This window comes from Corvus moneduloides, chromosome 5 (genome assembly GCF_009650955.1).
Source record: "Corvus moneduloides isolate bCorMon1 chromosome 5, bCorMon1.pri, whole genome shotgun sequence".
In the NCBI taxonomy this organism is placed as follows: Eukaryota; Metazoa; Chordata; class Aves; order Passeriformes; family Corvidae; genus Corvus; species Corvus moneduloides.
Window position 1 is genome coordinate 2,789,449 of NC_045480.1, and position 27,390 is coordinate 2,816,838.

Consider the following 27,390-nt stretch of genomic DNA (forward strand, 5'->3'; position numbering starts at 1 on the left):
CACAAATTAAATACCTCAGTTAAAACTTTGCTCATCTGGTACCTTTAATACTTACTTAGTCACTAGAAACCGAACATCTGTTTTGCTTTGAGGCTTTCAGCAGTGACTCAATGTTATCGGCAGTGTTGGACTGCTGAAAATGAGTATTCCTGAGGTTTTTTTCCCCCCCCCCCACCCCACTCCTAGCAACAGGGCTTCTTGCTTTGGGGAGAAATCAGCTGACAAAGTTGTGTTATAAAATCATTACAGTAGAGGAGGAAGCGCAGGATGCAGAGAAATTTCATCCTCAGCTGGAAACAACCCAGCGTCTACCTGTGTCCCACAGCTCCCTGGGATCGATACACCTTTGGCTCCCGGGCTCTGGAGAAGCAGCAACCTCCTGCTGTGTTTACAGCCAGCTCGATAAACAAAATGCAGTTAAAATGCCTCCAGCAACCTCTCAGCGTGTGCATCCCACCCCCCCCCCAGGCTGCGAGCAATCCCATAGCTTTATCTGGGATTTAACCTCCGCTGGCTCCGGGCACGGCAGAGAGCTCAGCATCACATCTTCATCAGCAGGGAAGTTCCCGAGTTGGAGGTGTAGCTCCGGGAAGAGGATGCAGCAGCAGGAAATATCCCAGCACCGAGGGACCCAATTAACTCGCTGATAGAAGACACCAGCATCCTATTAGCAGGGTAGACACTGTGCCTGCACAAAGGCATGCCATGCCTGGGAAAAGGACTTCAAGGATAACATACGCTGAGTGTGTGTGCCAGGGAAGAGCTTGGACACGGTCATCATCTTGTCCTGCTGTAAGGGAAGGGATCTGGGCAGTATCCAAGCCAGCCCATCACTAAAAGTCATTTCCCTGCTGTGTTCACAGGGATGATCCTGCTGCTTCTTCAGTGAGTGGAGAATTTTCCCTGGAAGGGCATCAGACATAGATTTTCCCTTCACCTCGCCAAATGGTGGCTATAAAACAGACCCAGGTGTTGGAAAGGCCAAAACTCAGGTTGGCTTTATGGTGTTTCAGAGAATCACAAAATATCCTGAGCTCAAAGGGACCCACTCAGGGATCATTGAGTCCAACTTCTGTTTCACTATCTCCAGCACCAGAGATAGGCACACACAGAATCACCCAGGTTCTAAAGGACCTCCAAGATCATTGAGTCCAACCTGTGACCCATCACCACCCTGTCAACCAGACCAGAGCACTGAGTGCCACGTCCAGTTGTTCCTTCAACACCTCCAGGGACAGGGACTCCACCACTTCCCTGGGCAGCCCAGTCCAGCATTTTATCACCTTTTCTATGAAGAATTGCCTCCTAATGACCAACCTGAACCTCCACTGGAGCAGCTTGAGACTATAAGGGGTTCACTGAAAGGGTTTTATGACCCACTTCACCCTCAGATACAGATGAAGAGCACTGACACTGAGGATTCAGATATTAACCTGCTGGGAGATCAAGGTTCAAAGGGAAATCTGAGAAAAATCCCTACTTCCCAGCTCCCACTCCAGCACTTGAAAAAGCTTTTCTCTCTTTCAGTAAAATCTTGAAGCTGAGTGTGCACAGGGACAGCTTGAGACTGTCCCAATGGGCATGACAGACCCCACTTGAGATCTGTTTAATTCAATACCTCCAACAGTAATCAGCAGCAAGGCTGTGAAGCAAGGTGAGTTCCCCACCAGCATGTACCGTTTTCTCCCCAGAACACTTCCCAGTCTTCAGCATGGACTGTTTCTACCCAGGGATCTTTACATTTTCTTTCCACGAGTTTATCCAGTCACCTTTTTGATCCATGCCAGTTTTTAAGCATCCTATAGAAAGTAGCAGCACAGTTTGCCAAGAAAGCTGTGGCTGCCCCATCCCTGGAAGTGTCCAAAGCCAGGCTGGACGGGGCTTGGGGCAACCTGGGATAGTGGAAGGTGTCCCTGCCCATGGCAGGGCTTGGAACAAGTTGGTCTTTAAGATCCCTTCCAACTCAAACCGTTCTGTGATTAACACATGGTGGAAGTTCTTACAAACACTGACAGTACATAGGAGGAGGATGTGCTACCAGGACAGCACCAGCAACTCCCAAAATTCTGATCCCCAGCGCTCACAAAGCTCCTCTGAGTTCTCTCCCTGAAGTTTTTATGGTGCTCAAACAGACCACAATGAACAAGTGCTGCCATGCAAGTCTCAGGGATTCAAACTGAGCTCCTCATCAGAGCCTCTGCGGGCAGCGAAGCAGCAGAACTGGTTTGGAAAGGAGAAAAGGAAAGAAAACACAGATGACTCTGATAACATGTCTAATTAATAAAGCATAAACGAGACGGGCTGGTTCAGGCTGCGTGTCCCATCTGCTCCGGCTTCAGTCGGGATGGTTCCCATCCCCAAAAGCACTGGTTTCCATGCAGATATTCCCAAATGCTCACAAGACAAAGATATGCCTCCAGCACCTGGGCACACATGCTCTGCTCTGGCATTCCTGCACATCCCCGTGTTCCTTTCTTTAAGAAAAAGGGATGAACAACAAAAAAATATGAGTGCCCAGCATGCAAAGCATGGTTTGAGACACCAAGGCCATATCCCAGAAACCAAACACAAAAGTTTGGAATGAGTTTGCCGTAACTTTGCAGTCGTCAGTCCTCTGTTACCTAACCTACCTTTAAAGCTTTACCGCAAAACAGTTAATATGTTTTATTCCGTTCTGCTTGAAGCGACTTTGCAATCAAGTTGCGTGAATTTTTACAGTGAAAATGCTGATTTTTAAAGATTTATTTGTGGAGCTGACAGCTCCCTAAGGTCAGCAGTTAGAGTTATGATTCTAGAAGTTGAGGTTCAGCCAAGGACTTGATCTCTGGTCTTCCTTTCGAAAAAAATAAGCAGAGAAGACACACACAGTAGAGTCCCAGTAGTGGGAAACATCCAGACACTCTCACAAACGTGTAGCCAAGCCCTAAAAGCTTCAACAAAAGGAAAAAGAGAGAAGCAAAAGGGAGCAACAGGAAACTGGTGGTCAAGTGGTGCCAATAGTCCTGGTGCTTTCTGAGGACAGGCTGACTCATTCTCCCCAGTTAAAAACCCAAACAACACCAACACCAGTCAGTCTGCTGGAGGTGGGAGTTCCTGGTTTTTTCAGGTTTCATTGCTACAGGGTGGATTTAATGGAAATGGAAACCTTTCAAGAAGGGTAAATCCTTCAGAGGTGGATAGGAAGCTATGGTCGGCTCTGGACAAGCTTCTCTTGTATCACTTCATTCATGGCCACACCAGCTGCTGGCACCTGCTCCCAAAAAACCAGCAAGAGTCAGGCCCAGAAAAGATAATCTGTTCTATTATTTTTCAAAAAATGGGATCGAATGAGCAACGTTCTAATGGGAAAGTCGACACCACACCTCTGATGACAGAGAAGAAAGAAACCAGCCGGGCGTTCGAGCCAGCCAAACGGGGAATGCCACGGCTTTATTAGAGGAAACCCTTGAGTAACTTGGATGCAAACAAGCTCATCTCCACCTGGGATGCCAAGATCCTTCCACTGTCTTCGCACTCAAGTGCTGTGAATATCATAAAGGTCTGATCTGCACTTGAGGAAGGACCAGGGAGGATGTGCCACGGCAGAAACATCCCTCGCTCAAGCCAGCGGGCTCCAGATGTGACTTCCTTCAACACTGCTACATCCAGCCCCTGTGGCTCACTCCAGCCCAGCTCCTGTCTCCACACCCCTCAAAATCCAACAGCAATAAACAGTGGGGAGCTGCTGCTTGTAAATCACAGTTGCCACACCGAGGATGGTCACACATTGCAACATGAGAGGAACAACAACACGGTGATGGCAAAACCCTACAGCAGAGATTTGTTCTCCAGACTCAGAACTAACCGCAAACATCACATGTGGGTGGCTGGAACTTCATCCCAAGAAAGTCAACCAACACAGGAAGCCTCAGCTGCACTGGAATAGTCAAGATTTCAGGCAAACTACTTAAAAGCAAGCAGTTCTTCTCAGGAAACGGACAATGAGCTGCTGGCAGCATCCTGGAAACCTTTCCTCTGACAAAGAGCTGGTTACTGAGGAATGGAGCTAACTCAGGTACAGGCACAAAATAAAAGGCAGAAGTTGAACTGGAACTTGCTGACTAAGCTGAGCTGGGCCAGGGAGGGCAGGGGAGATCCAGGCAGCAGCCAGTGCTCTGGAATAGGCACGGAAACAAGTTTCCATGGGAGCGTGTTGCTTTAAAGTCAGATGTATGAGATCACCCTGTCCCCTTGAGTATGTTGTTTCCTAATGTTTTGCCCAGACCAATCACAAATTTCAGAAGCAATGGTTGGGTCTGTTGGTTTGGGGGTTTTTTTTCGGACTACCTTGAGTCCCCGCAGAGCCAGTCAAGGATGAGAATTGTAGACCCTGTTCTGTCTTTCACATTACAAATGCAATTACCTCTGGAGCCTGATTGCAGTGTCTCCTGTCAGAGTGATTCTGCAAGAGGCTGAAATAACAGCTTGCCTTTCAAAGGGAGTTAGGAACATTCCTGCGAGTCCTTCCATGCCCTGTGGTCACGTGCTGGTGAAATTTAAGAAAAGCATGAGCAGTCCCAAGGGAAGAGCATCCCTTGGAGAAAGCTGTTCTTACAGCCTTCAAAAAAGGATGTGGTGAAATGCCCTTGCAAAGCACAAAATTTCCTGGGCAAAAATCCGATTCTTCTTGCTTTTCAATCCTCTTATGCAGATAATGAAGTAAAAACTTCACTTCAAGATGATTTTGAGATGGAAGTGGCAGTTTGGAGATGGACAGGCTTGTCCAACCTGGATGCAAGAGATGTGGGATCAAGCAAAGGAAGAGATAAAACTCAGGTCAGTTGGACCCTCTTCCTAAAGGCAGCAAGTATCTTGGATTTAGCTCTTGGATAACTGCAAGGGGAAATTAGCACTACAAACTGGAAACATCTGGAGATAGGGTGTTAAACAAGATAGTATTGGCGGGTCACATCTGGTTCCCACATTTTCATTTCAGCCTAACCAGAGGCAGGAGTCAGGCACGCAGGGCACCGAGCGGAGCTGGGAATTCTGTGGTGGATGATCACACAGGCCACTGCCACCAGGTGAGAGCTCCCTTTTCCTCACCTCCCACCCCAGGCAATTCCAGAGCCACCTGTGCCAGGCTCTGTGTCAGCCACAGTGGGACAGCTCATTTGCCAGCCTGCCAAAACACCAGCCAGGACAAGGTGCTGCGCCAGAGCGCGGCGTTCACGCCAAGGTAAGCAAGCTGAGCCACCTTACTCAGCACCAGACGTGGTCCAACACGTGCAGAAAGGAGGGAACAGAAAAATAAACTCTCCAAAACAACACCGCCTCCATCTTACATCAGCTCACCCCTGCCATGAAACAACTCGTCAGCTCTTCACACCTTCTTTTCCTTTCGGCTCTGGGGCAGCGGCGTTCCCTGCTCAGCCAGGGACTAACAGAGGAGCCAATGCTGCTGTGCCAGGGCCCCAGAGAACACCCAATTTTGGCAAGAGAGGGCTTGACCCCCCCAATTATTAAGCAAGAAGTGGGAATATTAAGTGCAGGTATTAATGGTGGAAAAGGCACAGCTGACACCAAGGTGAAAGGGAGGTTGTAGGACAGGACTGAAAGAGAGGAGGTTTGGATTGGATATTAGAGAGAAATTATTCCCTGTGAGGGTGGTGAGACACTGGCACAGGTTGTCCAGGCTGTCCCATCCCTGAAGTGTCCAAGGCCAGGTTGGATGGGGCTTGGAGCAACCTGGGATAGTGGAAGGTGTCCCTGCCTATGGCAGGGGTTGGAATGAGATGGTCTTTAAAGGTCCCTTCCAACCCAAACCATTCTGTGATTCTGTGACTAAACCACTGAGTTCAGCTCACAGCATGTGCCTTGAAATCAAAGATCACAAGATTTTACAGATTATTATTAAACATGAAGCCCCTGCAGGACATTTTATTCTAGGAAAAAATTAAAGTGTTGCTTCCTCAGCTGCCCATTACCTAAAGCAAGCTGAACGAGCCCCATTTCTGAGCGAGTAAATCCCTTTTGGACCAGGCAACTGGAGTGGGAAGTGGTCAGCATCATTAGGCACATCAGACCTGTTCTCCAAGCAAGAGACTTCAGGCTTAGGGCATTTCAAAAGCCAGCATTTCTCAACAAGCATGGAAGCATCAACTCTTCCTTTTACTTCCCATCTCTCCCCTTTTCTCTGGGGACAGCAGGCAGCCTGGTGTGACACAATGGGAATAACCCCAGTCCCTCACCAGGCACCAAATCCGTGAGCAAGGCAGGCTTTGATAAATGGGAGGAGGGCGGCAAGTGAAGGAAAGTTTCATGGAAGAGAGCTCACAGAAGACAGGAGTATTGAAGAGTTTCAACTCTGCAGCCAGCAAAGACTTGACAAATAGGCATCCTTGCACTCAAAGCTGCTGAGAAACAACCCTGCCCAGAGGAAAGAAAAATCTCAAGTGGAAGGATTAAGTGGGCAAGTGTTTGCTGTAAGTGTGATTTTGTCTATGAACACCATTTTAGGGGACAGGTTTTTAAAAGCAGAGGTTGTTTGTGGCTTTAAGGCCAGGTTGGATGGGGCTTGGACCAACCTGGTCTAGTGGAAGGTGTCCCTCCTGGGAATAGATGGTCCTTAAGGTCCTTCCAACCCAAACTATTCCATGAACAGCAGCAACACTTGGGAGCTCTCTGGCATGAAGCTTCCAAGGTGCCTGTTCAACATTGCTGGGCTCTGACAAAATTCAGTACAAACAAGAAGGTTTTGCTCAAGTCATCATTTTTTTGTTGCTTCCAAAATTGAGGCCTGCACGAGCTCAGCATCTCCATCTGGCACATCTGCAGTGCTGGAGCTCGGGATGCTGCAATGCCATGTGCCAGGGCATGGGGGGAGAAGGGAGGGTTTGGCAGCTGGAGGCCAAGAGGGAAGGAGGAGACAATCCAAAAAGCAAATCATGAATTTAGCTCCAGAATAGGATGGACCAAAATTGCACCCAAAAATAAATTCAAGTGGCTCTTATTAGCAAGAACAGATTTAACCACCACATTCATTTTCAGTTCCTCTCCCCCAAACCATCATTCCCAATGTTCCTCAGGCCTCAGGAGGTAGATCCAAGGACCTCTGCAACCTGGGCACAGCTCAGAGCAGCTATTTGGGGTCAGATCTAGGATGGAAATGACTGACAATGTCTGAAGGGAGAACACAGTTCAAATGTTTTGAAAGCTTTGGAGTGTTTTACTCAATGTTCTGACTGTTTCAAAGTCAGAATGAGGGCCCAGCTTCCAAAAATATATGAATTAAACCATAAGCAATGAGAACAATTGATTCTAATGTATCATCCAACACCACACTTTGACAGGGTCATTTCTAACTGCACATCAAGTGACCACAGGCAAATTGGGGTAGCCAGAGATGCTTCAGAACTGGCTGAAGAGCCACAAGAGGGTCACTGCAAGAGCTTCCTACAGGAAGGACACAACATACCATCCTGTCTTTGGCAAAAGCCACCGTTACCTGAGAGCTGGCCCACAGATGGAACTTGGTAGCCCAAGGCCAAAGGTAGGTTTGTGCTACAGCACCGGTCAGAGGCCACGCAGCCTCCCAAGGCTTGACACAGGACTGGTTCTCCAAAAACCCCACCAAAATTCATTAACCCAGTGGCTGAACTCTGAATTTCCCCAGAAGAAAGCCTGCAGGACCTTAAATAAGGACTTCAATAAGGACAGGGAATGCTTGAGCTCTGCATTCTACGTGCTCTCTTGTGAAGTGGTCACAGCATCCCAAAGCAGCTGAGCTGCCATTTGTCACCTCCACAGCAAAGCAATCCTCCTGGAAATGCTCCATGCCAACAGCCCAGTCCTGCCAGTGAAGACAAAGCTCAAGGGATACTTGAAGAGATTGGCAACAATTCCTGTAACAGGCAAAATGGAAAAGAAAATGTGGAAGCGGCAATCCTGTTCCTATCCCAGGCTTGGGATCTGATGGCAGGGGCTGGGAGCCTGCCTGAAGTCCCATTTTGAAGGGGGAGCATGGAATGCACTGCCACGACCATCCAGGGGGCTGGAAACAGCTGAAGTGGCACAGAAAGTGTTGGATGTAGGATGGGACCAGTCACAGCCATGATGAGCGTGGCAGAGATGACCTTTCCATGCTGGATTGAAAACCCTGGAATAACAGCCATGCACCTATGTGCTACCACCCGTGTCCTTCAATAGCTAATTACTGACATTTCTGTAACTCCACTGCCTTAATGAAGCAGCAGGGGAGGGGGGAATTCAATATCAAATATAAAGCAGTGATCTCAGCTGGGCAGCAATACTTTCTCTGGCACAGCTGAGTGGAATTTCAGGGCTTCAGGAACTTAAATTCCCTTAAATCCGTGCCACTTTTCTTGGCGTGTGGGGCACTGAACAGCCCAAAATGAAATCCCCCTGCGCATACACAGCACCATGAGTTCCCTAGGAAGAGGAATCCTTAAAGGCTTCAAAACAGTTTTAAAGATTCTCTCCCAAACGAAGCCAAATTGTAGCAGGTGAGATTTGCACCCTCCAAACACAAGAGAAGCTGTGGCTGCCCCATCCCTGGAAGTGTCCAAGTCCAGGTTGGATGGGGCTTGGAGCAACCTGGGATAGTGGAAGGCATCCCTGCCCATGGCAGGGGTTGGAACCAGATGGTCTTTAGGGTCCCTTCCAACCCAAACCACTCCATGACTCAATGATTCTATGAAACTCTGGCATTCTGGGCAGCAAAAGGCAGGAACTTGTTTTGTGCAGCAGAGACAGTTTAAACAGATTAAACTACAAGACTGGTGTTCTAGTCTGCTGTGCTGCCCAGAGGCTGCTGTCATGTCACCTCCAATGAAGCCAGACTCACCAAGTCAGGCCTCACCTTGCCAGGACCTCTTTCCACAGCAGCTAAACACACTCATCTCCAAAGATCCCACGTTGGTAACTCTGAATCCATTCTACAAAACTAAAACCATTCCAAATAACCCATGCCGAAGCAGCTGAGCGAGTATTGAGCAACTGCAAAATTCCTGGCTTCCTAAAGACACTCATGATCTTGCTGTAACTTCAAAAAAACCCCACTGAATAGGTCAATTCCTGGGTTTGGATGTGGAGGAGCTCAGTTTTCCCGGCATAGCTGAGGCTGTCTGCCTGTCCAGGAGCCCTGGCTGAAGTTTCCAGCCAGTTATCATCAGACCTGTGTGGTTCATCCCCGAAGCACTTTTTCCCTTCAGGACTTTCCACCTCTCCCATCCACTTGTGGACAGACTTCCTGGTTCTCTGTCCACCAGTCAAGCGAGCGCAACTGTCAGAGGACAAATTCCTTGAAGTTCCAAAGAGGGGTTTGTTCAGTGGCTGGGCTTCCTGGCTTTGCTCCAGGGGGGTTGGAGAGGGAATGGAAAGGGATGGTTTTGGAGACCCTAATTACACACTGTGTAATTCCCCATGTCTTAGGGTGACTATTTCTAAATTTGGCCAAACCAGAACACCCCAGATTGAGGCAGGCTCCAAGCTCTGCCACTACCCTGCTTCCAATTCCTTCTGAACACGGGACTGAACCATTCTCAAAAATGATAAGCAGAACTGACCTGGGTGATGGGTGAAGGGCTTTGTTCAAGCTTGCAGTGAACAAGAGCCATGAATCTCCTACCAGCTGCTGGGCTTGTGTCCCACAGGAGCCAACAAATGTGGATCTGCAAGACACTGAGCACCCTCAGACCCTGATATGGGCAGTGGAGCTGGGGAAGGGTCTGGAGCACCAGGAGTGGCTGAGGGAGCTGGGAAAGGGGCTGAGCCTGGAGCAAAGGAGGCTCAGGGGGGACCTTGTGGCTCTGCACAACTCCCTGACAGGAGGGGGCAGCCGGGGGGGGTCGGGCTCTGCTCGCAGGGAACAGGGACAGGAGGAGAGGGAACGGCCTCAAGTTGTGCAGGGGAGGTTTAGAGTGGGATATTTGGGAAAATTTCTTTGTTGAAAGGGTGCTCAGGCATTAGAACAGGCTGCCCAGGGCCGTGCTGGAGTCCCCATCCCTGGAGGGATTTAAAAGCCGTGTGGCTGTGGCACTTGGGGACATGGGTCAGTGGTGGCCTTGGCAGTGCTGGGGGAATGGTTGGACTGGATGGTCTTAGAGGACTTTTCCAACCCAAATGATTCCATGATTCTACGATATAGATGGGAATGAAGACCAAGCAGCACCAGGCAAGACCTGGTCCAGCAAAGTGGTTCAATAAACACTGACTTAAAGTGCCACTTAAACCACCCTCTCTGCTGGGCAGAGGGGCACTGCAGGGAATGCAGCAGCCTTGGAAAGGAGAAAAGAGCTTGCAGGGAATGATGCCAGGGCTGCAGCCTCTCCATGGAGAAACCACCACACTCACAGCGCGTGCCTGCTCTGGAGCCTGCTGCCAGCTCACCAGGGCCTCCTCCTGCAGCAGCATCCCCGTGCTGGGCAACGGGGCAGCATCAGATGCTCCATCCCACGCTGCTCACTCAGCTGTGCCAGAGAGGAAACAGGGACAGAGGGCTCTCAGGTTCCCCTTTTCTGGCCACAAACAGGCCGAGCTCCAGCTGAGGATGTATCCTTTTAAAGCAGCTGCCTGCATTTCACAATTTATCTTCAAGTTTCTACAAGAAGAGGGCAACATATGGGAAGTTACATAAACTCGAACAACCCCCACAGAATATCCTGGAAAAAAAGGCAAATACCTCTGCACAGGCATGGAACTTCCTCTAGAACATTTTAAGAAATGTGAAGAGTAAATCCTACACTATGCCATGGATAAAACCTGGACATGGGAAGCAGTATCAGATACTTGGGTGCCTCCACAGCCTCTCCTGGGTGGATCAGGAGATGTGTCACCCTTGTGAACACGCACCTGCAGCACTGGTTTTGCACCTCTATTGCCAAGAGCTCCCTTGCAGCCCTGGCTGAGGGACATGAACTCCAGCAGGGACCCTCACAACAGCCACCAAGAGGGATGGAGGTATTTGGGGACCCTCCAAACCACCCTAAAAGCTGATGGACCCGAGGTGGAAAATACTCAAACAGCCACCAGGTTTGTCATCCTTTCTGAAGCCTCAGCTGAGGAGGGGATGAGAGAGATGAGAAAAGATGACTGTGACTTGTATTTACCTCTCAGGAGAGCAGAGATTCACCTCAGCCCTTCCAAAGCTGCTTTTCTCTCTCAGCTAGCCTTTTTTCTATTTTATTATTCCTGGTTTTATTCATTTGGATGTTGGATTCTGGGAGGCCAGACCTGCACAGCCAGAGCTGAAGCACAGCCCCAGTTCAGGCACTGCTGCAACACAAATGGCTGGGCCACAGATTTCACCTCCAGGTACCTGCTGGAGTCAAAAAATAACTCCCACACAACCACTGAAGGCCAAGACTGGTATAGAAAGATGATAAATGAGTTGGCTGAATACAGCTCCCTGACAGAAGGTTGGAGCCAGGTGGGGGTCGGGCTCTGCTCCCAGGGAACAAGAGGCAGGACAGAAGGAAACGGCCTTAAGTTGCACCAGGGGAGGTTTAGATTGGATATAAAGGAAAATTCTTCATGGAAAGGGTTGTCAAGCACACTCCCAGATAAGATTAGAAAATAATTGAACCTCTCTCATCCCAGTCTCAGTATCTAAAGACAAGCTGCTGCCACCAAGTCACCCAAAGATCCCACCCAGCATTCCCACCCTGCCACCGGAACGAGGATACAAATTCTACACGGCAACTGGGATTAAAAACATCTACTTTCCTGTAGCCAAACAGGTTTAAAGTCTCCTCAGGAGAAAATCTTGAGGATTATCCATGCTTTCCAATTTATTATTCATTCCTAACTCATCTCTGTTCATCTCTAATTCATCATTTAGGGGATGGCATTAGTGTCTGCTGTGGAAGGGGTATGAAACTGCAGCACAGGACTAAAGTTGTACTTCTGAGCTTTCAAGAGTGGCCAGTTTGCAAGAGAGTGAAATCCAGAGGCTCTGAGACACACCATGTGTTCAGCAACACTGGCAAACACATGTGAATATATTTATTTTCAGGCTTCTCAAACACATCCACAAGAGTTTCGCTTCTGGAACACGAGTGAGATGATTATCTGCTGCCATGATAAAAACATGATTCAAACTGTAAAGCAGCAGGAAAAGTTTTGCATGCTGGCCTGCCACACACTATCACCAGAAAAATTTATGGTACCTCGAGACCTGCAGGTCGAGAGCCAGGATATTCCTGTGATGAACACGGTGCCTGGAACGGGAGGCTACGCTTTCCCAGAGCGCTGCTGGAATCTTTATAAACCACTAAAATGCCTTTTTTTTAAAAAAAAAAACCACACACACACAAAAAAAGCAAATCCTGTTCTTCATATTTCTCCTCTTACTCAGTGGGATTTACTCATTTGAAGGTTCCAGCCTTCCAGAAAGTTTTAACAGCATCGGGATTGGGAGATCTGTCCCTTTTGCTCCTGGTTTGGCTGAGTGTCTCGGGTCACCCTTGCCACCAGCAGCCAGACCTGAGTTCCTTCCTGGCTTTTCCTTCACCTAATTCCCTGCCTCTGTGGGTCACTTCTTTCCCTTCTTCCTCCAGCCCTGTTTCTCCTCTGTTTCTGGTCCAGGGCTGGGTCTGCACTGGGTGTAGCAGAGTTTTTCTGGGGATGGAGTAAGAGATGCCTGACCGGGAGCAAGCAGGACTCGGAGCTGGTTGCAATCACACTGGGGCCAGGAACAGATTTCCTGGCTGCAGAACCCTCTCCGACATATCCCACGGTATCATTTACCAACACAAATTAGTACTGTCGGCCCTGAGGTTGTGACTGAAGTGTCTGAAATCCCCAGAGGAGGAACTGACACACTACCTCTAAAAACACAGGTGGGAAGCAAGGGGGGGAGCCCACACAATCCCAGGGACTCCAGGAGGATCTGCTGCTTAGTTGGTGAGTTCACCACTATGGAGCGAGTCCAGAGGAGGCCACCAAGATCATCAGAGGGATGGAGCAGCTCTGCTATGAGGAAAGAGAGAGAATTGGGATTGCTCAGCCTGGAGAAGAAAAGGCTTTGGGATGACCTAATTGGGGCCTTCCAGGACCTGAAGGGAGCCTGCAGGAAAGAAAAAGAGAGACTGGAGCAACAGGAGAAGCGGGGAACGGCTTCACACTGAAAGAGAGTAGGTTTAGGTTAGATGTTAGGAAGAAATTCTTCCCTGTGAGGGTGGCGAGGCCCTGGCACAGGTTGCCCAGAGAAGCTGTGGCTGCCCCTGGAGGTGTCCAAGGCCAGGCTGGACGGGGCTTGGAGCAACCTGGGAGAGTGGAAGGTGTCCCTGCCCATGGTAGGTGGTAGCAATGAGATGATCTTCCAGGTCCCTTCTGACCAAACCATCCCGTGATTCCATTATCAGTGTTCCCAGATGACATGCTGAGTGCCCAGAGGACAAGTGAGGATGGTTGGGTGTCAGTTTTGGGGAGACTCTCTGCAACTTCTCTTTCAGGCAGATGATCCCCAACGCCCTGGGGAAGAGCATGTGAGTAAAGACCCAGGGAGACATCCTGCCTTCAGCAGTCACACTGGGAATTGCTGCTCTCCCCAGCCCTGGAGCAAGGTCACCACTGATGGGGTAGAGCCCAAAGCCAGCTAAACCTCTGGGGTTCAGCTCATCAGAACAATCAGAGATTATTTCGAAACACCAGGCGTGATATGGGAGGACAGTCATCCTAAGGGGTGCTGGTTCAACCCCAGAGCAATCCAGTGGTGATTGATTCACTGCTCATACCTGGATCCAGGCTTCCTGTCACCTATTACTTAACTTGAATACACAAAACCTACAAGCTCCAACAGGCCAAACCCTGTTTTTCAGACAGGTATGCTGCTGCAGCACCTCCACAATGAGCCTGTAACACACCTTTATTGATGGAGTTTGGAGTGCCAAGAGGTGTCTTGGACCCCCAAGTTATGAATCCAGATCTTAAAACTCTCTATCTAAGCAGCATCCATCAGCCAAGGTGGCTGGTGTTCAGGTATCATGACAATGGAAGCCCATTTTCTGCCAGCTGGGATTTCCAGGCTGGGCATCTCCCATTTCCACTGCCTGCAGGACTCATCCTGAACAGATGGTTCATGGCCTCGGTGCTCACAACCCCATCAGCAAACATTGAGCCTACCAGAATCAAGAAAGGCAGCTGGGAGACAGGCAGGGGAGATCCTGCCTGCAACAGCTTTGCACTGGAATTCATCTCATGCTTCCCAGGTAAATGCTGGGGAAACCAGGAAGGATGCCCTGCACCTCCCCTTCTTCAGACACTCAGGGCTCTGGGAGAGGAAAGGGGTTTGGCTGGTTTCCCTTCCCTACATGAAGGAAGGCAGTGCAGGCATGTCTTCCTGGAAGGACCAGAAAATAGCCATGGATCGAGTCAGACTGCGGGGCAGGATGAGGAACTCCTCGTTATGGCAATAAAAAGGTCTCAAGTACCTGGCTGGGGCACCAGGAATCCACCAACAGGCCAGGCTGGCTCAGAAACAGCTTTTCACATCAGCGCGGTGAGAACATTTCTGTTTATTTGTTCCTCAGCGTCAGCCAAGAAGGAAGGAGGTGCTGCTCCATTCCCCCTCACCACACTTGTCCTCAGCTCCATGCAACAGCAGAGGGCTTAAAATCGGTGACACCTCCACCTCCTGCTCCCTCCTACCAACCTGGAATGTTTGGTCTCACTGACAGGTTTTAATTTGGCTTCAGAGGAGGGATGGCATGGCACGACCTGACTCGTGGGAAAGGCAGAGGTTACTCTCTCTTCTGCTCCTCTGAAGTCAGAGAACGCTTGTTTTCCATCCCAGGCCCAAATTAGTGCTAATTATTCCATGCAAAATGGAGTTGCTTCAACAGGAAGGAATTAGGACAACAAATTATTCTGGAATAAGGAGTTGCTGCTGCCTAAGCAAGTGATCTGTTTGCACAGAGAACAAAAGGAGCGTTCTCAAGGCCAGGTTGGACAGGGCTTGGAGCAACCTGGCCTAGTGGGAGGTGTCCCTGCCCATGGCAGGGGCTTGGAAGGAGATGAGCTTTAAGGTCCCTTCCAACTCAAACCATTCCCTGATTCTCTAATTCTTCCACAGGTGTTTTGGAAAAAAAGTAGTCCCAATTTTAAACAGATTTCCAACCTCTATGCCTGCTACAGTAGACACTAGGATTTTCTGCATGACCAATATGCCAAAACTCAACCCCCACTCAGGTGTTTTGACTGCCACCATCAAAACTGCAGCTGCCATAAACACAGAGGTACCACACGAGCATCCACAGCTCGGCAGGTTTGATAGCCATGGCCGATGCTTTCAGCCAGGAGAGCTCTGATTTGAGGCTGGGAGGAAGGCAGGTGCAGGCACACACCCTCCTGCAGCCTAAAGGAGGGTTTCCTTCCATGGAGACACAACCCTCCAACCTGCAGGACATGTGGCTGTGGAGATGCATTGTTTGAGTGCCCTGGCATAGAATCGTGGAATCACAGCATGGTTTGGGTTGGAAGGGACCTGAAAGAGCAGCCAGTTCCAACCCCCTTCCACTAGCCCAGGTTGCTCCAAGCCCTGTCCAACCTGGTCTTGGACACTTCCGGGGATCCAGGGGCAGCCACAGCTTCTCTGGGCACCTCTGTGCCAGGGCCTCCCCACCCTCACAGCCAAGAACTTCTTTCTAATATCCTATCTAACCCACCCTCTGGCAGTGGAAGCTATTTCCCTTGTCCTGTCACTCCATCCCTTATCCCAAGTCCCTCTCCAGCTCCACTGGAGCCCCTTCCGGCACTGGAAGGGGCTCCAAGTCCTCCCTGGAGCCTTCTCTTCTCCAGGTGAACATGTCCCAGCCTGGCTCCAGAGCTGAGGAGCTCCAGCCCTGGAAGCATCTTTATGGCTTCTTCTGGAGTTGCTCTAAGTCCTTGTTGTGCTGAGGACTCCAGCCTTGGACACAGCACTCCCCACCATCACCTCCTCCCTGCACAGACACAGCAATCCCCTTCCCAGAGGGGCAGCCCCTACCTTGCTGTACTACAAAACACCTCATGCTGCAGAAAAAATCCAGGTGGGGCAACATGAAGCAGCTGTGGAAAGCAGCACCACTCTCATGGGGAGTTCCAGGACCATGGTGGGAGCCTGGAGATGGCATGAAAGGCCTCCTAAAGAGGTTAGACAGACAAAAGAATCAATGAGCTGCCTCTGGACTAGTGCCTGGGCAGATGCATGTGACAGTGCCATTATCCATGGATCCCACAACATATTTCCCACGAGCTTTGGCCACACACAGAAGTTTCAAGTGCTGACAGGTGCCACAGCTGACAGTCCAGCCACGTGAGCTGCATCAGAGAAAAAGGGTTTCCAGAGTATTTGTGAGTTTAATGAGAAGCGAACACTCGTGATGAAAGCCACTCTACTCACTTACAAAAACTGGAGACATCAGGAAGAACAGGATTGCGCCAGCCTCTAGCGATATCCAGGACCAGCTGCTCCAGAGGAAGATGCAAGAAATCAGTCTGGATGGCTCAGGAATCACTTGCTTATCGCCAAATCTCTTCCTAAGCCCATCAGATAGTGATTAAGCACAATGGTTCATACCCTATATATTAAATATTAATCCTCCCTAATGTGACTGCCGACGTTCTGGTTATCCGATTCGGATAACCGCACACCCCGTTCCCTCTCCACCCCAAACCACGTAAACACGATGTACAAAACCCAGCAGTATTCTGTGATCCAGCCAGAGCCTCCTTGGGCTCCGAGCCTTGAAGCAAACCAGCTGATCCCACTAAAATCAGGGGGGAAAGAGTTAAGAGCAGGAGATGAATCAGCCACTGCTCTAAATGCAGACATTTCCTACCTCTCCGCTCAAGTGTCTCTTCCTGTCCGCAGGCTTTGGGGATGCTGGCGGACCTGGTCGTGTTCAAATGACTTCCACTGTGAGAGGAAAGCCCGGGGATTTGTTTTATTTCCAGAGGAAAATGCGATTTGTGAATGAGCCCAGAGAGCGGCTGCCAGGGATGATTGACCTCCTGCCCATGTCACACCAGGAGCGGAGGACCAGGCAGCAGCTGGTGCCACTCCTGACCCTATGGAAGCACTACAGGCGCCAAGTTCCATGCAAAATATCCCACCCCACGCTCCCCAGTGTTTTGGGGCACCACACAGACCCTGACAGTGGCACAGCAGAGGTCACAAAACCTGCACCCTCCCTGCTGGATTGGGATCCACCACCCCACTGGAAACACAGAGGGTTGGAGCAGAACAGATGTAGGCTGGTAGCAGGAGGAGACGGGGAGAGAGGGAATTCAAGCTGCTCATCCACAAGGATGTTGATGTTGGACATGGACCAGTATCACGGAGCAGCACAGAGATTCAGATATTTATGAGGGATGTTTCAGGAAGGCAGGGCTGTGTCTCCTTAGTCTGGGAACAACACAGCAGCACCAGCACCAGTACCCTGGAAACAGGAAGTACCTATTCCAGCACCTCCCAGGATCCCCCACTGTTTTCACAGAATCCCAGAGTCATTTAGGTTGGAAAAGACCTCGAAGATCATCACCTCACAAGTCCAACCTGTGACCAATCCCCACCTTGTTACCAGAGCAGAGCACTGAGTGCCATGTTCAGCTGCTCCTTGGACACCTCCAGGGACGATGACTCCACCACCTTCAGCCAAGTGTAACCAACCAGCTGCTTTAACCAACCGTTTTAATAAAGATCAGGCAAAAACCCTGGAGCTTTCCACAGGCGCTCCCCCAGAAAGCTCTCCAACAGGGGTGGAAAGAAACACACGGAATGGGAAGGCAGCAGTGCCCACTTTCTGCCCAGCACAGACACCAAGTCTCTCTCTCCCAGCACCCCCAGGTCCTAGGGAAGCCGTGGTCCCTGCTCCCCAAAATGCATCCTGGCTCTTCACCCTGGCCACAGCAGAAGCCATCAAGGAGCTGGCCGTGCCTTGACCAGCCCTGTGATCCCATTCCTCATTCCAGAGCTCCACACAGAATCTGTTTCCCAATATCTCTGGGAATAACAGCATGAGTTTGCATCTGATGCTTGACAGGGAGAGACAAATCCTCCCCCCAAACCCGGCTGCAGCTCCCCCGAGCACATCCTTCCCCTCCCTGCCACTGGCTGCTGCAGCAACAGGAATTAAAATAAAGATGAAAAACTCCTGTTGGGGCCGCAGTTTTATTTCCTGCCGTTTTCTAGAACTCCTTGTACAGGAGGAAAAAATCCTTAAATATTTCCAAGCGTCCTGCATGCTCGCAGCAAGCTTCCCCCAGCCACGGGCAGGCAGAGAAGGGATGACTAATTTTTTTTTAGCTTAAGACGCTGTGGAGAGTGTCCTGTGAACAAGCTCAGTAAATTCCTGAGGCTCCCGGCAAGGACTCCACCACTCCTTGCGAAACTTCCCAGCTGGAACCTCACAGCCGAAAAGCCAGAAAACATCGTTCTTCTCTCCCTCGACAAACAGAGGTTGGGATTCCTTTCACGACAGTATTTGGATTTTTAATGTCAGTCCATATTTAGCAGGAGGGAAAAAAAGCCTCCCTTCCTTCCTGTCACATTTTCCACCCTCGATGACATCCAAGATCAGAAACAAGCAAGCGCTGGCCGAGAAGGGAGGATGCAGCTACCCGAGCGTGGGAGAGCCCGGAGAGGGGCAGCACGGACATTCCCATTTGGGATTCCCGTTTGGGATGCGCGGAGGCAGTGGTGAGGAGGGGACACACCCTTCGAGGAGCGGAAAGAGCCAGTGAGAAGGGGACAGAGCCCTCGGACCCCACAGCAAAGAGGATGTACCTTTCAATGCTCCAGCCTGGAGCATCTCCCGGAGGGATGGCACAGGGAGCAGCCAGGCTCCAGGCCACAAGTCCCCAGGCTGGAGTATCCGTCCCAAAAGAAGCCTTTGGTCACCGGCACGGCCTGGATCTGCCAAGGGGGGCGTGGTCAGGCCGTGGGTCAGGAGGGTTCCTCACTGACCAGAAGCCGCAGTGCCCTGAGAGGAGGTGTCCAGGGAGCCCGGCGATCCTGCAGCAGGGAGGTGGTGGGTGCTGGCAGGAGATCGTGGCCATGGTGGCCCTGCCCTGCAGCCCTTTTCTGGGTCTTACAGGGCTGTCCCCAGCTTGGGCCCCCGTGTCCAACCCCGTGGGTGCAGGGTGGGAGGAGGCCGTGGGTCGCTGCAGACCCACAGTTGGAGGTTCATAGAATCATGGAATGGTTTGGATTGGAAAGGACCTTAAAGCCCATCTTGTTGCATCCCCTGCCGTGGGCAGGGACACCTTCCACTATCCCAGCTTGCCCAGAGCCCTGTCCAACCTGGCATTAAACACTTCCAGGCATGGGCAGCCACAGCTTCTCTGGGCAACCTGTGCCAGGGCCTCCCCACCCTCACAGGGAACAATTTCTTCCTAATATCTAATCTCACCGTACTCTCTTTCAGTGTGAGGCCATTCCCCCTCCTTCTGTCACCCCAGGCCCTAGTAAAAAGTCTCTCTCCATTTTTCTTGTGGCCTCCCTTCAAGTACTGAAAAGCCCCCATTAGGTCTCCCCGGGTCCTTCTCCAGGCTGAACAATCCCAGTTCTTCCAGCCTTTCCTCACAGGAGCGGTGCTGCATCCCTCCGATCAACTTGGTGGCCTCCTCTGGACTCGCTCCAACGGAGCAAATCCGCAATCCCCAGCCCGCGATCACTTTTAGAAATCACCATTACCATCAACAAATATACCTACAAATACGCAAATACTAACCCCCAAGTTCACTGTGGACAGGGCGGGGGAGACCCAACTCCACGAACACGCGTGGGTCGCGCCCCCCGCCCCTTCCATCACCCCCACGCCACCGTAACAACCCCGTGCCCATCCCCGGGGGTCACCTGCGAACCCCCCCCCCGCTCACCTGCGGCCGCTGCTCCCTCGCCGGCTCCCGCCCAAACGGCTCCGCTGCGAGGCCGCGGCGGGCGCCTGTAACCATGGACGGCGCAGCGGGGGAGGGCGCGGGGGGGGGGGTCGGGGGAAAAGGGGAGGGGGATATGAGGGAAGGGGAAGGGGTGCGGGAAGCCCCCGCCGCCCCTCGGGGCTCTCCCGGCGCTCAGCGGCGCCGCCGCCGCCGCCCGCCCGCTGCCGCCGCCATCGCGCGGCTCCGGGCCGGGGGCGTGGCCGGGGCGTGGCCGTGGGCGTGGCCACGAGGGGCCCCTGCACGTGGCGGTGCTGCCCCCTGGTGGCGCGGAGGCGGCACTGCCGCCCCCCCGCCCCGGTCCCGCTTCCCAAAATTCCGGAGTAGGAAATTAACTATAAACAAAAAGGTTTGGTGGGATACTACGGGAAAGCCGGAGAGGAACTCTTAGTAAGGAAATGCAGCGGCAGGACAAGGAGTAACTGTACAAGTGGAAAGAGAGGGAATTTATATTGGGTATTAGGAGGAAACTTTTTACTGTGAGGATGCTCGACTGGAACTGGTCACCCAGGGAAGATGTGGATGCCCCAACGCTGGCAATTTTCAAAGCCAGGTTGGATAAGGCCTTGAGCAACCTGGTCTAGTGGGGGTTGTCCCTGCCCGTGGCAGGGTGGCTTGGGACGATCTTTAAAGTCCCTTCCAAACCTTTAATGTTCTATGATTTTATGATTCTATGATTCTGTGATTCTATGAACAAAAATTACTGGGCGCAACTGAGCGAGTGGCTTTTGTTCTTCATGTGGTAAGTTTTGATCATCACAAAGATCTCTTCTTAGTTAGAAACAACCCAGAAATATGATCTTTTTTTATAATTTAGAGTGAGGAAAGCTGGCTTCAATTAATTAAAATCACAGAATGGTTTGGGTTGGAAGGGACATTAAACACCATCTCGTTCCACTCCCTGCAGGGACACCTTCCACTATCCCAGGTTGCTCCAAGCCCCATCACCTGTGGCCTTGGACGCTTCCAGGGATGTGGCAGCCACAGCTTCTTGGGACAACCTGTGCCAGTGCTCACATGAAGGAGCATGTTCCTCATATCCAGGTGGAATTTCCATCAGTTTCTGCCTTTTGCCTCTTGTCCCATTGCTGGGCACCACAGAGCAGAGCCCGGTCTCTGTCCTCTTGGCACGCTCTCTTCAGATATTTATACAGATTAGTGAGGTTCTTTCTCAGATGTCTCTTGCCGAGGCTGAACAGGTGCAGCTCCCAGAATCACAGAACCACAGAATCCTGGGGCTCAAAGGGACCTCTGGAGATCATCCAGTCCAAGCCCCCTGTCAAGGCAGTGTCACCTGGAGCAGGTGACACAGGAACACGTTTGGAGTATCTCCAGAGAGGCAGGATCCACGACCTCCCCGGGCAGCTGTTCCAGTGCTCACTCTCAACACAAAGAGTTGAGGTGGAACTTTTTGTGGTTTAGTTTATGGCCATTAGTCCTCGTCCTGTCGCTGGGCACCACTGGAAAGAGTCTGGCACCATCCTGTGACACCATCCTGGAGATATTTATACGGATTGATGAGATCCCCTCTCACTCTTCTCTTCTCCAGACTAAACCAGCCCAGCTCCCGCAGTCTCTCCTCGTAGGGGAGACGCTCCCGTCCCCCAAAACCCGCTGGACGCGCCCCAGGATCTCCGCGTCCTCCTTGTCCTGAGGAGCCCGGAACCGGACACGCCCCCCGTCAATCACTACCTGTCAATCATCGTGACGGGCGTGCGCGACGGCCAATCAGCGGCGGGCACGACATGAGGGGGAGGGGCCATAGCAGTGACGGGCGCGCGGCGGCGGCGGCGGGCGCAGGTGAGGGGCCCTGAGGGTCTGTGAGGGGAACCGGGGGGGGGGAGCACCGGGGCCGCATCGACCCCCGCGGCCGACACAGCCCTGGCCACGACCCCCGGCCGCTCTGCCATGGGGATCTGAGAGCGGAGAACCTCCCGGAGTTCCCCCAGGGGCTGAAGGTCGCGCTGAGGGCGGGGGGGCCCCGCCGTGAGGGCGCACAGAGCCACGTCGCGGCCTGCGGGCCGCCATTCCCTGTGGGAAGGAGCCCTATGCGTTCCCCTTTGGTTTTTCCATTGCTTTTGCGGGATTCCAGCCGTGGCCCCTGGTGCTTGTGTTGGCCCTGTCGCCTGTTGTGGCCCTGGCGTTTGTTATGACCCTGCCGGCAGGCCGGCCCCCAACCCGCCGGCTGAATCCAAACAAGCAAAATGGGAATAAACACAGGATGGGCGATAGTAGAAAGAAGCGAGGTTTGTGGAAATGAAGCTGAGCTTTGAACTTTAACCCGAACGTCTTCTCTGCGTGTTTTCCACCTGGGATTTCCCCTGTCTCATCGCAGTGTCTGTGCCAGGGCGCGGGTGCCTATGGAACAGCTCCAGCTTCTGGAGACAGCCTGAGCTTCACCAGCAGCCTCTGCTCACGTTAAGTCTCTGTCTCTCTGCAGGTGCTGAGCCAGGATGGGTTTGGCTGAAGACAAAGTGTACATCCACATTACGAAAAACCTCAAGAAGTTTGGGGCTATCCGAGTGGCGTCGCTGGCCGATTCCCTGACCTGCCTTGTCGATTCTGACAGAGTAATTGCCTTTTTTGCTGAGCTCTGCCAGGCTCCTTCCCCAATGGGAACATAGAGTTGTCTAACCTCTAAGCTAGACCGTCTCTTAGATGCCCTGTGTGTTTTTTCTAGGATGAACTCCTTGCCCGGGAGGAGACACGGGGCAACCAGGCAGCTGTCTTTAGGTTTTATCAGCACCTGAGGTGCAGGAAGGGCTGGGTACAGGATCTCATCCAGGCACTGCACCACAACAACGCAGGGCACTTGGCCGATGAGCTGCAGGAAGTCTATGACACCTGGAAACCTCGACCTCGTATGTAGCCTCATCCTCCCTGAGTGTGCCCTGGGGGGCTGCTGGAGGTGGGGACGCAAAGTCGTCTCTGTCCCTGCCTTGGCTTCCTAGGGTGCTGGAGGTGTCTGTGACTGTCCCAGGGATATTCTTCACTGTGGTGACGTGTTTGAGGATGACAGGTCCACGTTTGAAGGTGCTTGAGTTGGTGGTGGGCTGGGGTTGTCACCTGAGGGAAGATGGAAAGATGAATGAATGAGTGCTGTGGGTTTGGCTGATGTGGGGACAGAGCAGGGACGCACACAGAGCTGCCTCAGCCCCACACTTATCCTCTGCTTCCTCAGTTTTTCCCACAGTGATCTGCTTGTCTCCTCCAGGTCCCTCAGATTCTGCTGCTACCTCTTCCCTTCCCAGTGATGCCCCTCCCACTGTCAGTGCCCAGACACCATCCCTGGGGCCAAATCCTGCCCCGGGTGCTCCGATGGATGAGCAGCCACGCCGAGACCTGCCTGCTGGTGACCATCCACCTGTCCTGCCCAGTGCTGCCACCCCCAGGAGCACGGACCTGGAGGCCAGGCTCCCAGTGCAGGAATCGGTGAGCAGGGCACGCATTGGATGGGGACATAAAGGTCCCTTTTGGACCTTTTGATGGGGTGTGGGAAGCCCGTGGTAGGGCCAGGCTTGTTCAGGGCCACCCCAAGCAGCCTCTCACTGCTGATCACTGCTGCATCTGATAACTTATATCTTATATTTGTCCCTGTAACTGCTCCCTCTCTTGTCTCCCTCCATGGGGGCAGTGCGGGTCTGCTTTGCCAGTCCAGGCTTCTATCCACAGCCCCTGACTATCGGGTGGGTGCCAAGGAGAGACCCCAGACCCCCTTCATAACCAGCCTCACAGGGGTCACTGCTCAGGGTTTGGAGCACCCCCGTGGTTCCAGACCCCCTCATCTCAGTGATTTAACACAGCTCATTTCCTTCCAGCTCCCCAAAAAACTCCCAGAGCAAGAGAGTCCCCAGCCAATTCCACCTGGGAGCAAAGTCCATGGCGGAGTGAGCGGTGGGCACAGTGGAGAGGGGAATCCCTCGCACCCCGCCGGGGCTGTGCCGGTGTCACCGGGGACCCCAGAGCAGGGCCGGGACTGGCTGAGCCGCCGGCCAGTGTGTGTGGACAACGGGTTTTTTGGGAATGCCAACCACCTGCACCGCGGCACACCGGGCCTGGCCCTGGGCAGGTCTGTTCCATCGAGGGATGCAGGTGCCACTCACAGCCCCGAGCAGCCCAGGAATGAGCCTGAAGAGAACTCAGATATCTCCACAGAGTCACCGCCACGGCTGGAAGGGGCCACTCGTGGTGTGGGGCAGCAGCCCCCAAACTCAGCACCAAAAAAGCAGCCTGTGCCAAGCTCTGGGCATGGTGAGCCCATGGGCAGCTTTGTGGATGTGCGCAGCCCCCTCCTCATCCAGGAGCAGTTTGATGCGGAGAAGAAGCTGCATGGGCATCAAGGGAGTGGAGGTGGGTTTCTGTTCTGGCAGAACCAGGTAGCCACTAGGGAGCAGGAGGTGCTGCTGAAAGCCCCTCATGGCAAGAAAGAAATTGGGATTCTGAAGTGTGTCCAGAAAAGGGAATGGAGCTGGGAAAGCTCTAGAGCATAAGTCTGATGAGGAGCAGCTCAGGAAGCCGGGGGGCCTCAGCCTGGAGAAAAGGAGGCTCAGGGGGAACCTTCTCACTCTCTACAGCTGCCTGACAGGAGAGGGCAGCCAGGTTGGGGTCAGACTCTGCTGGTAACAAACAGCAGGACAAGAGTAAAGTTGTATCAGGGGAGGTTTAGATTGGATGTTAGGGAACGTTTCTTTTGTGGAAGAGGTTGTCAAGCACTGGCACAGCTGTCCAGGGCAGCGGTGGTCACCATCCCTGGAGGGACTTAGAAGCTATTTGGATGTGGCACTTGGGGACATGGGTTAGTGGTGGCCTTGGCAGTGCTGGGGGAATGGTTGGAGTAGAACAGACCAGACTCTTTCATTTGGTAGGAACCTACAACAATCATCTTATCCAAGTGCATTTTAATTCTTTTTTTTTGTCGGTGCAGCAGCTTTGGGTGTGAAACTTCTCCCCTTCCCCTAGTTTGTAGAGATGTTTGTGTCCTGCGTCTGGGGGAATTTTAGCATCTCCTGCATCTCTCACCCGTGGGCTTCATAGAATCAGGATAAAGCCCTGCCCTCCACTCCAGGGTCTCCGGGAGGAGAGACACCCATCCCTCCCAGCCTTTTTGCCCCCACCATGTGGGGTCAGCCCCTCCTGGCTGGGGGGACATGGAGTTCCAGGAGCCTTAAAAGCCTCTGTTTCCCTTGGTGCTCCCCAGCCCTGCAGCCCACCCTGCATGAGTTACCTGCAGCTGCAGGGAAAGCTGAGGTACCACAGCAGAGCCAGGGCATGGGTCCTGCTCCCTGTGCCACCCCCTCAGCTTGGGGACTGTCCTGTCACGGTATCCTTGAGGAAGAGCAGATCTCACCTTTTAGGCCTCCTGGTTAACACAATGTACTTTGTTTTCTCCCTGACAGGTGCTTCAATGGAAACAGCTACCCTGGTTGCTACCCCTGTGCCCAGAGACACTTTCCCATCCTGTGACACCTCTTTGAAGGCTCTTACGCAAGAGAAGAAACTGCCCATTGGGAGTACAGCCAGCAGCACCCCCTCTGTGCCACCGAAGGAGGAAGTAGGTGACTTTTCCTCTTGCCACTTGCATTCGTTCGTGTCCTTGTGAACTCCCCCTGGTTGGGAGATTTCTCTTGCAGTGCCACATGAGCTGGTGATGAGTTTATTCAGGGATGTTTTTTCCCCCACTGTGTTCATGTTACTGTCCACACACTGTGTTATGGAGCATATGGGAGAAGGGAGCCAAACTGTTGGGCTTTGACGCCTTATTTCCCCTCCTTGATTTGCCAGTCAGTCTCCTGGCTTCCAGGTGCTGTTTTCCACTGCTCTCTTCACTGCCTGGCTCCCCTTCCTTCCTGTCTGCCTCCCTTCTTCCCTCGCTCTTTCACTTCGCTGTTACCTGTGACCCAACTTTATTAGTGGCAGGTGTGGGGACTGAGTGTTGAAGTGGGTTTGTGTGGGACCTGTGTGCCCAAGACTAGGCCAGTGGGTGCTTCCCTTGGCACCCATCCCCTCTCCTTGTCTCCCAAAGGTGGTCCCGGCCTTGGCAAACCCTGTCCTGGGCACAGCTGTGGTAGGAGGCTCCAAAGACACGGCTGGGAGATCGGCTTCCCGGGGGAGCTCTGCCACGAACGTCTGGGTGTCTCATAGTGATGAGAGGGATGAGGAGCTCAGCAAGCCAGGCGTCCTCATGTCCATGCCTCGGGGCAGCCCAGAGGTGGCCAGCAGATGCCCAAGCTCTCAGGAGCCCAGCAACCACCGTTCCACCGCCTCCAGTAGCCTTGGCCTCAGCAGCGACCCAATCCTGGTGAGCAGGGATAGCCAGAGCTCAGGAGGAGCATCCCCCAGTCTCTCCTTGGTTTGTGCAGACCCAAGGGAAAAGGAGGCATCTGGAGCAAGCAGAGACTCTTGTCCTGCTCTGAGCTGGGACAGCACCTCCCTGGGCACCCATGAGGTCCATGTGGATCATCACCCCAGCACCCAGCTTGGAGCTGGCAGTGATGGAGTCAGTCCCCTTGGAAGCTCTGTCAATTTCAACTCTGGCAGTGGCCATGATGCTGCCACCAGCTCACCTCAGGCCAGAGTCCCAAAGGGGGACAGCAATGGCCTGTCCCTGCTGTACATCCTTCCAGCTGTTGGCATCATTTCTGCCGTGGCATTCGTGATGTACACTCGGCTGCGGAAATAGTGGATGCAATGCCATGACCGTGACGCAGCCAGGGGAATTCCTCTGGCAACAGGATTTTGGCCAACGCTTTGAAGCCTGAAGAATAGCAGGGGGGCAGTAGGGGCGTTGTTAAATCTTTTTCTGGAAGGTTCTGCTGGAAGAGGCCTTGGTACATGATGCTCTTGGCTTTGGGTCTGGTCCCTCCCAGTTCCCAACCATCTTCTTGGCTGTAGCCTTCTCATTTTACACACATGGAGGAGAGGATCCTGCTCCAAAGTGATCCATTGAGTCAAAAAGGAAAGCCCTCATGGTGATTCTCCATGTCTTCCTTGTTTGGTCCCAGGAGGCCTCGGGGAAACTGGTGATCCAAAGGGTGACCTCCAGGGCCCTTTGTGCAGTGCAGCCAGGACAGGTTGTGCTGATATCCTGGAACAGCAGAGCTGATTTTCTTGGCTCTGCTCATCTTGGCTTGAAAATGTGCCCAAGGGTGCATGCAGCAGCCTCCGCCAGACGTCTCATGTTCAGTTCGCCTTACTTGGTGTCTCTGGCTCTGCTGCAAGGACCTTTGATGGTCTCTGCTGCTCCTCCTGGAATTGCTTCATGCAGCACTGACCCTGGGGATAAACATGAGGGTCAGGAAAGAGTTGCATCTAACCAGTGTTCTCAAGGATCAGCCCCATTTCACCCCCTCCAGGCAGGAAAAGGGGTTTCTGATTTAAGAGGAATGTTTCAGGCAATGCCAACATTAAGCAGACTTCGTCCCACAAAGGCTTGTTGGGTGTCTTTGATTTTTCAGGCTGGATTTTTTGAGCCTG

The 27,390-nt window shown here is 52.4% G+C and overlaps 2 protein-coding genes across 3 annotated transcripts in view; one reads left to right on the forward strand and one right to left on the reverse strand.

Moving 5' to 3' along the window:
* Positions 1-20,104, reverse strand: part of PTPRA (protein tyrosine phosphatase receptor type A) — a 114,911-nt gene extending 94,807 nt beyond the window's left edge. For both annotated transcript variants that reach the window (XM_032108794.1, XM_032108795.1), the window contains exon 1: positions 19,861-20,104. The gene's annotated coding sequence lies outside the window, so the exon portion shown is untranslated. The remainder of the gene's footprint in view (positions 1-19,860) is intronic.
* A 1,549-nt stretch (positions 20,105-21,653) lies between these two features.
* On the forward strand, positions 21,654-27,339 carry MAVS (mitochondrial antiviral signaling protein). Its single transcript, XM_032109480.1, has 7 exons — positions 21,654-21,717; positions 22,358-22,487; positions 22,598-22,778; positions 23,132-23,349; positions 23,736-24,267; positions 25,314-25,468; positions 25,940-27,339. The coding sequence occupies exons 2-7, from the start codon at positions 22,371-22,373 to the stop codon at positions 26,594-26,596; spliced, it is 1,860 nt and encodes a 619-aa protein (XP_031965371.1). The 5' UTR covers positions 21,654-21,717; positions 22,358-22,370; the 3' UTR covers positions 26,597-27,339.
* Positions 27,340-27,390: the final 51 nt, after the last annotated feature.

What these genes read in the sequence shown, in the direction of transcription:
- MAVS (XM_032109480.1), top strand. Translation starts at nt 22,371, where the DNA reads ATGGGTTTGGCTGAAGACAAAGTGTACATCCACATTACGAAAAACCTC. An exon ending in GCCTTGTCGATTCTGACAGA is followed by an intron (nt 22,488 to 22,597) that starts GTAATTGCCTTT and finishes TGTTTTTTCTAG; the next exon opens with GATGAACTCCTTGCCCGGGA. An exon ending in CTGTGCCACCGAAGGAGGAA is followed by an intron (nt 25,469 to 25,939) that starts GTAGGTGACTTT and finishes TGTCTCCCAAAG; the next exon opens with GTGGTCCCGGCCTTGGCAAA.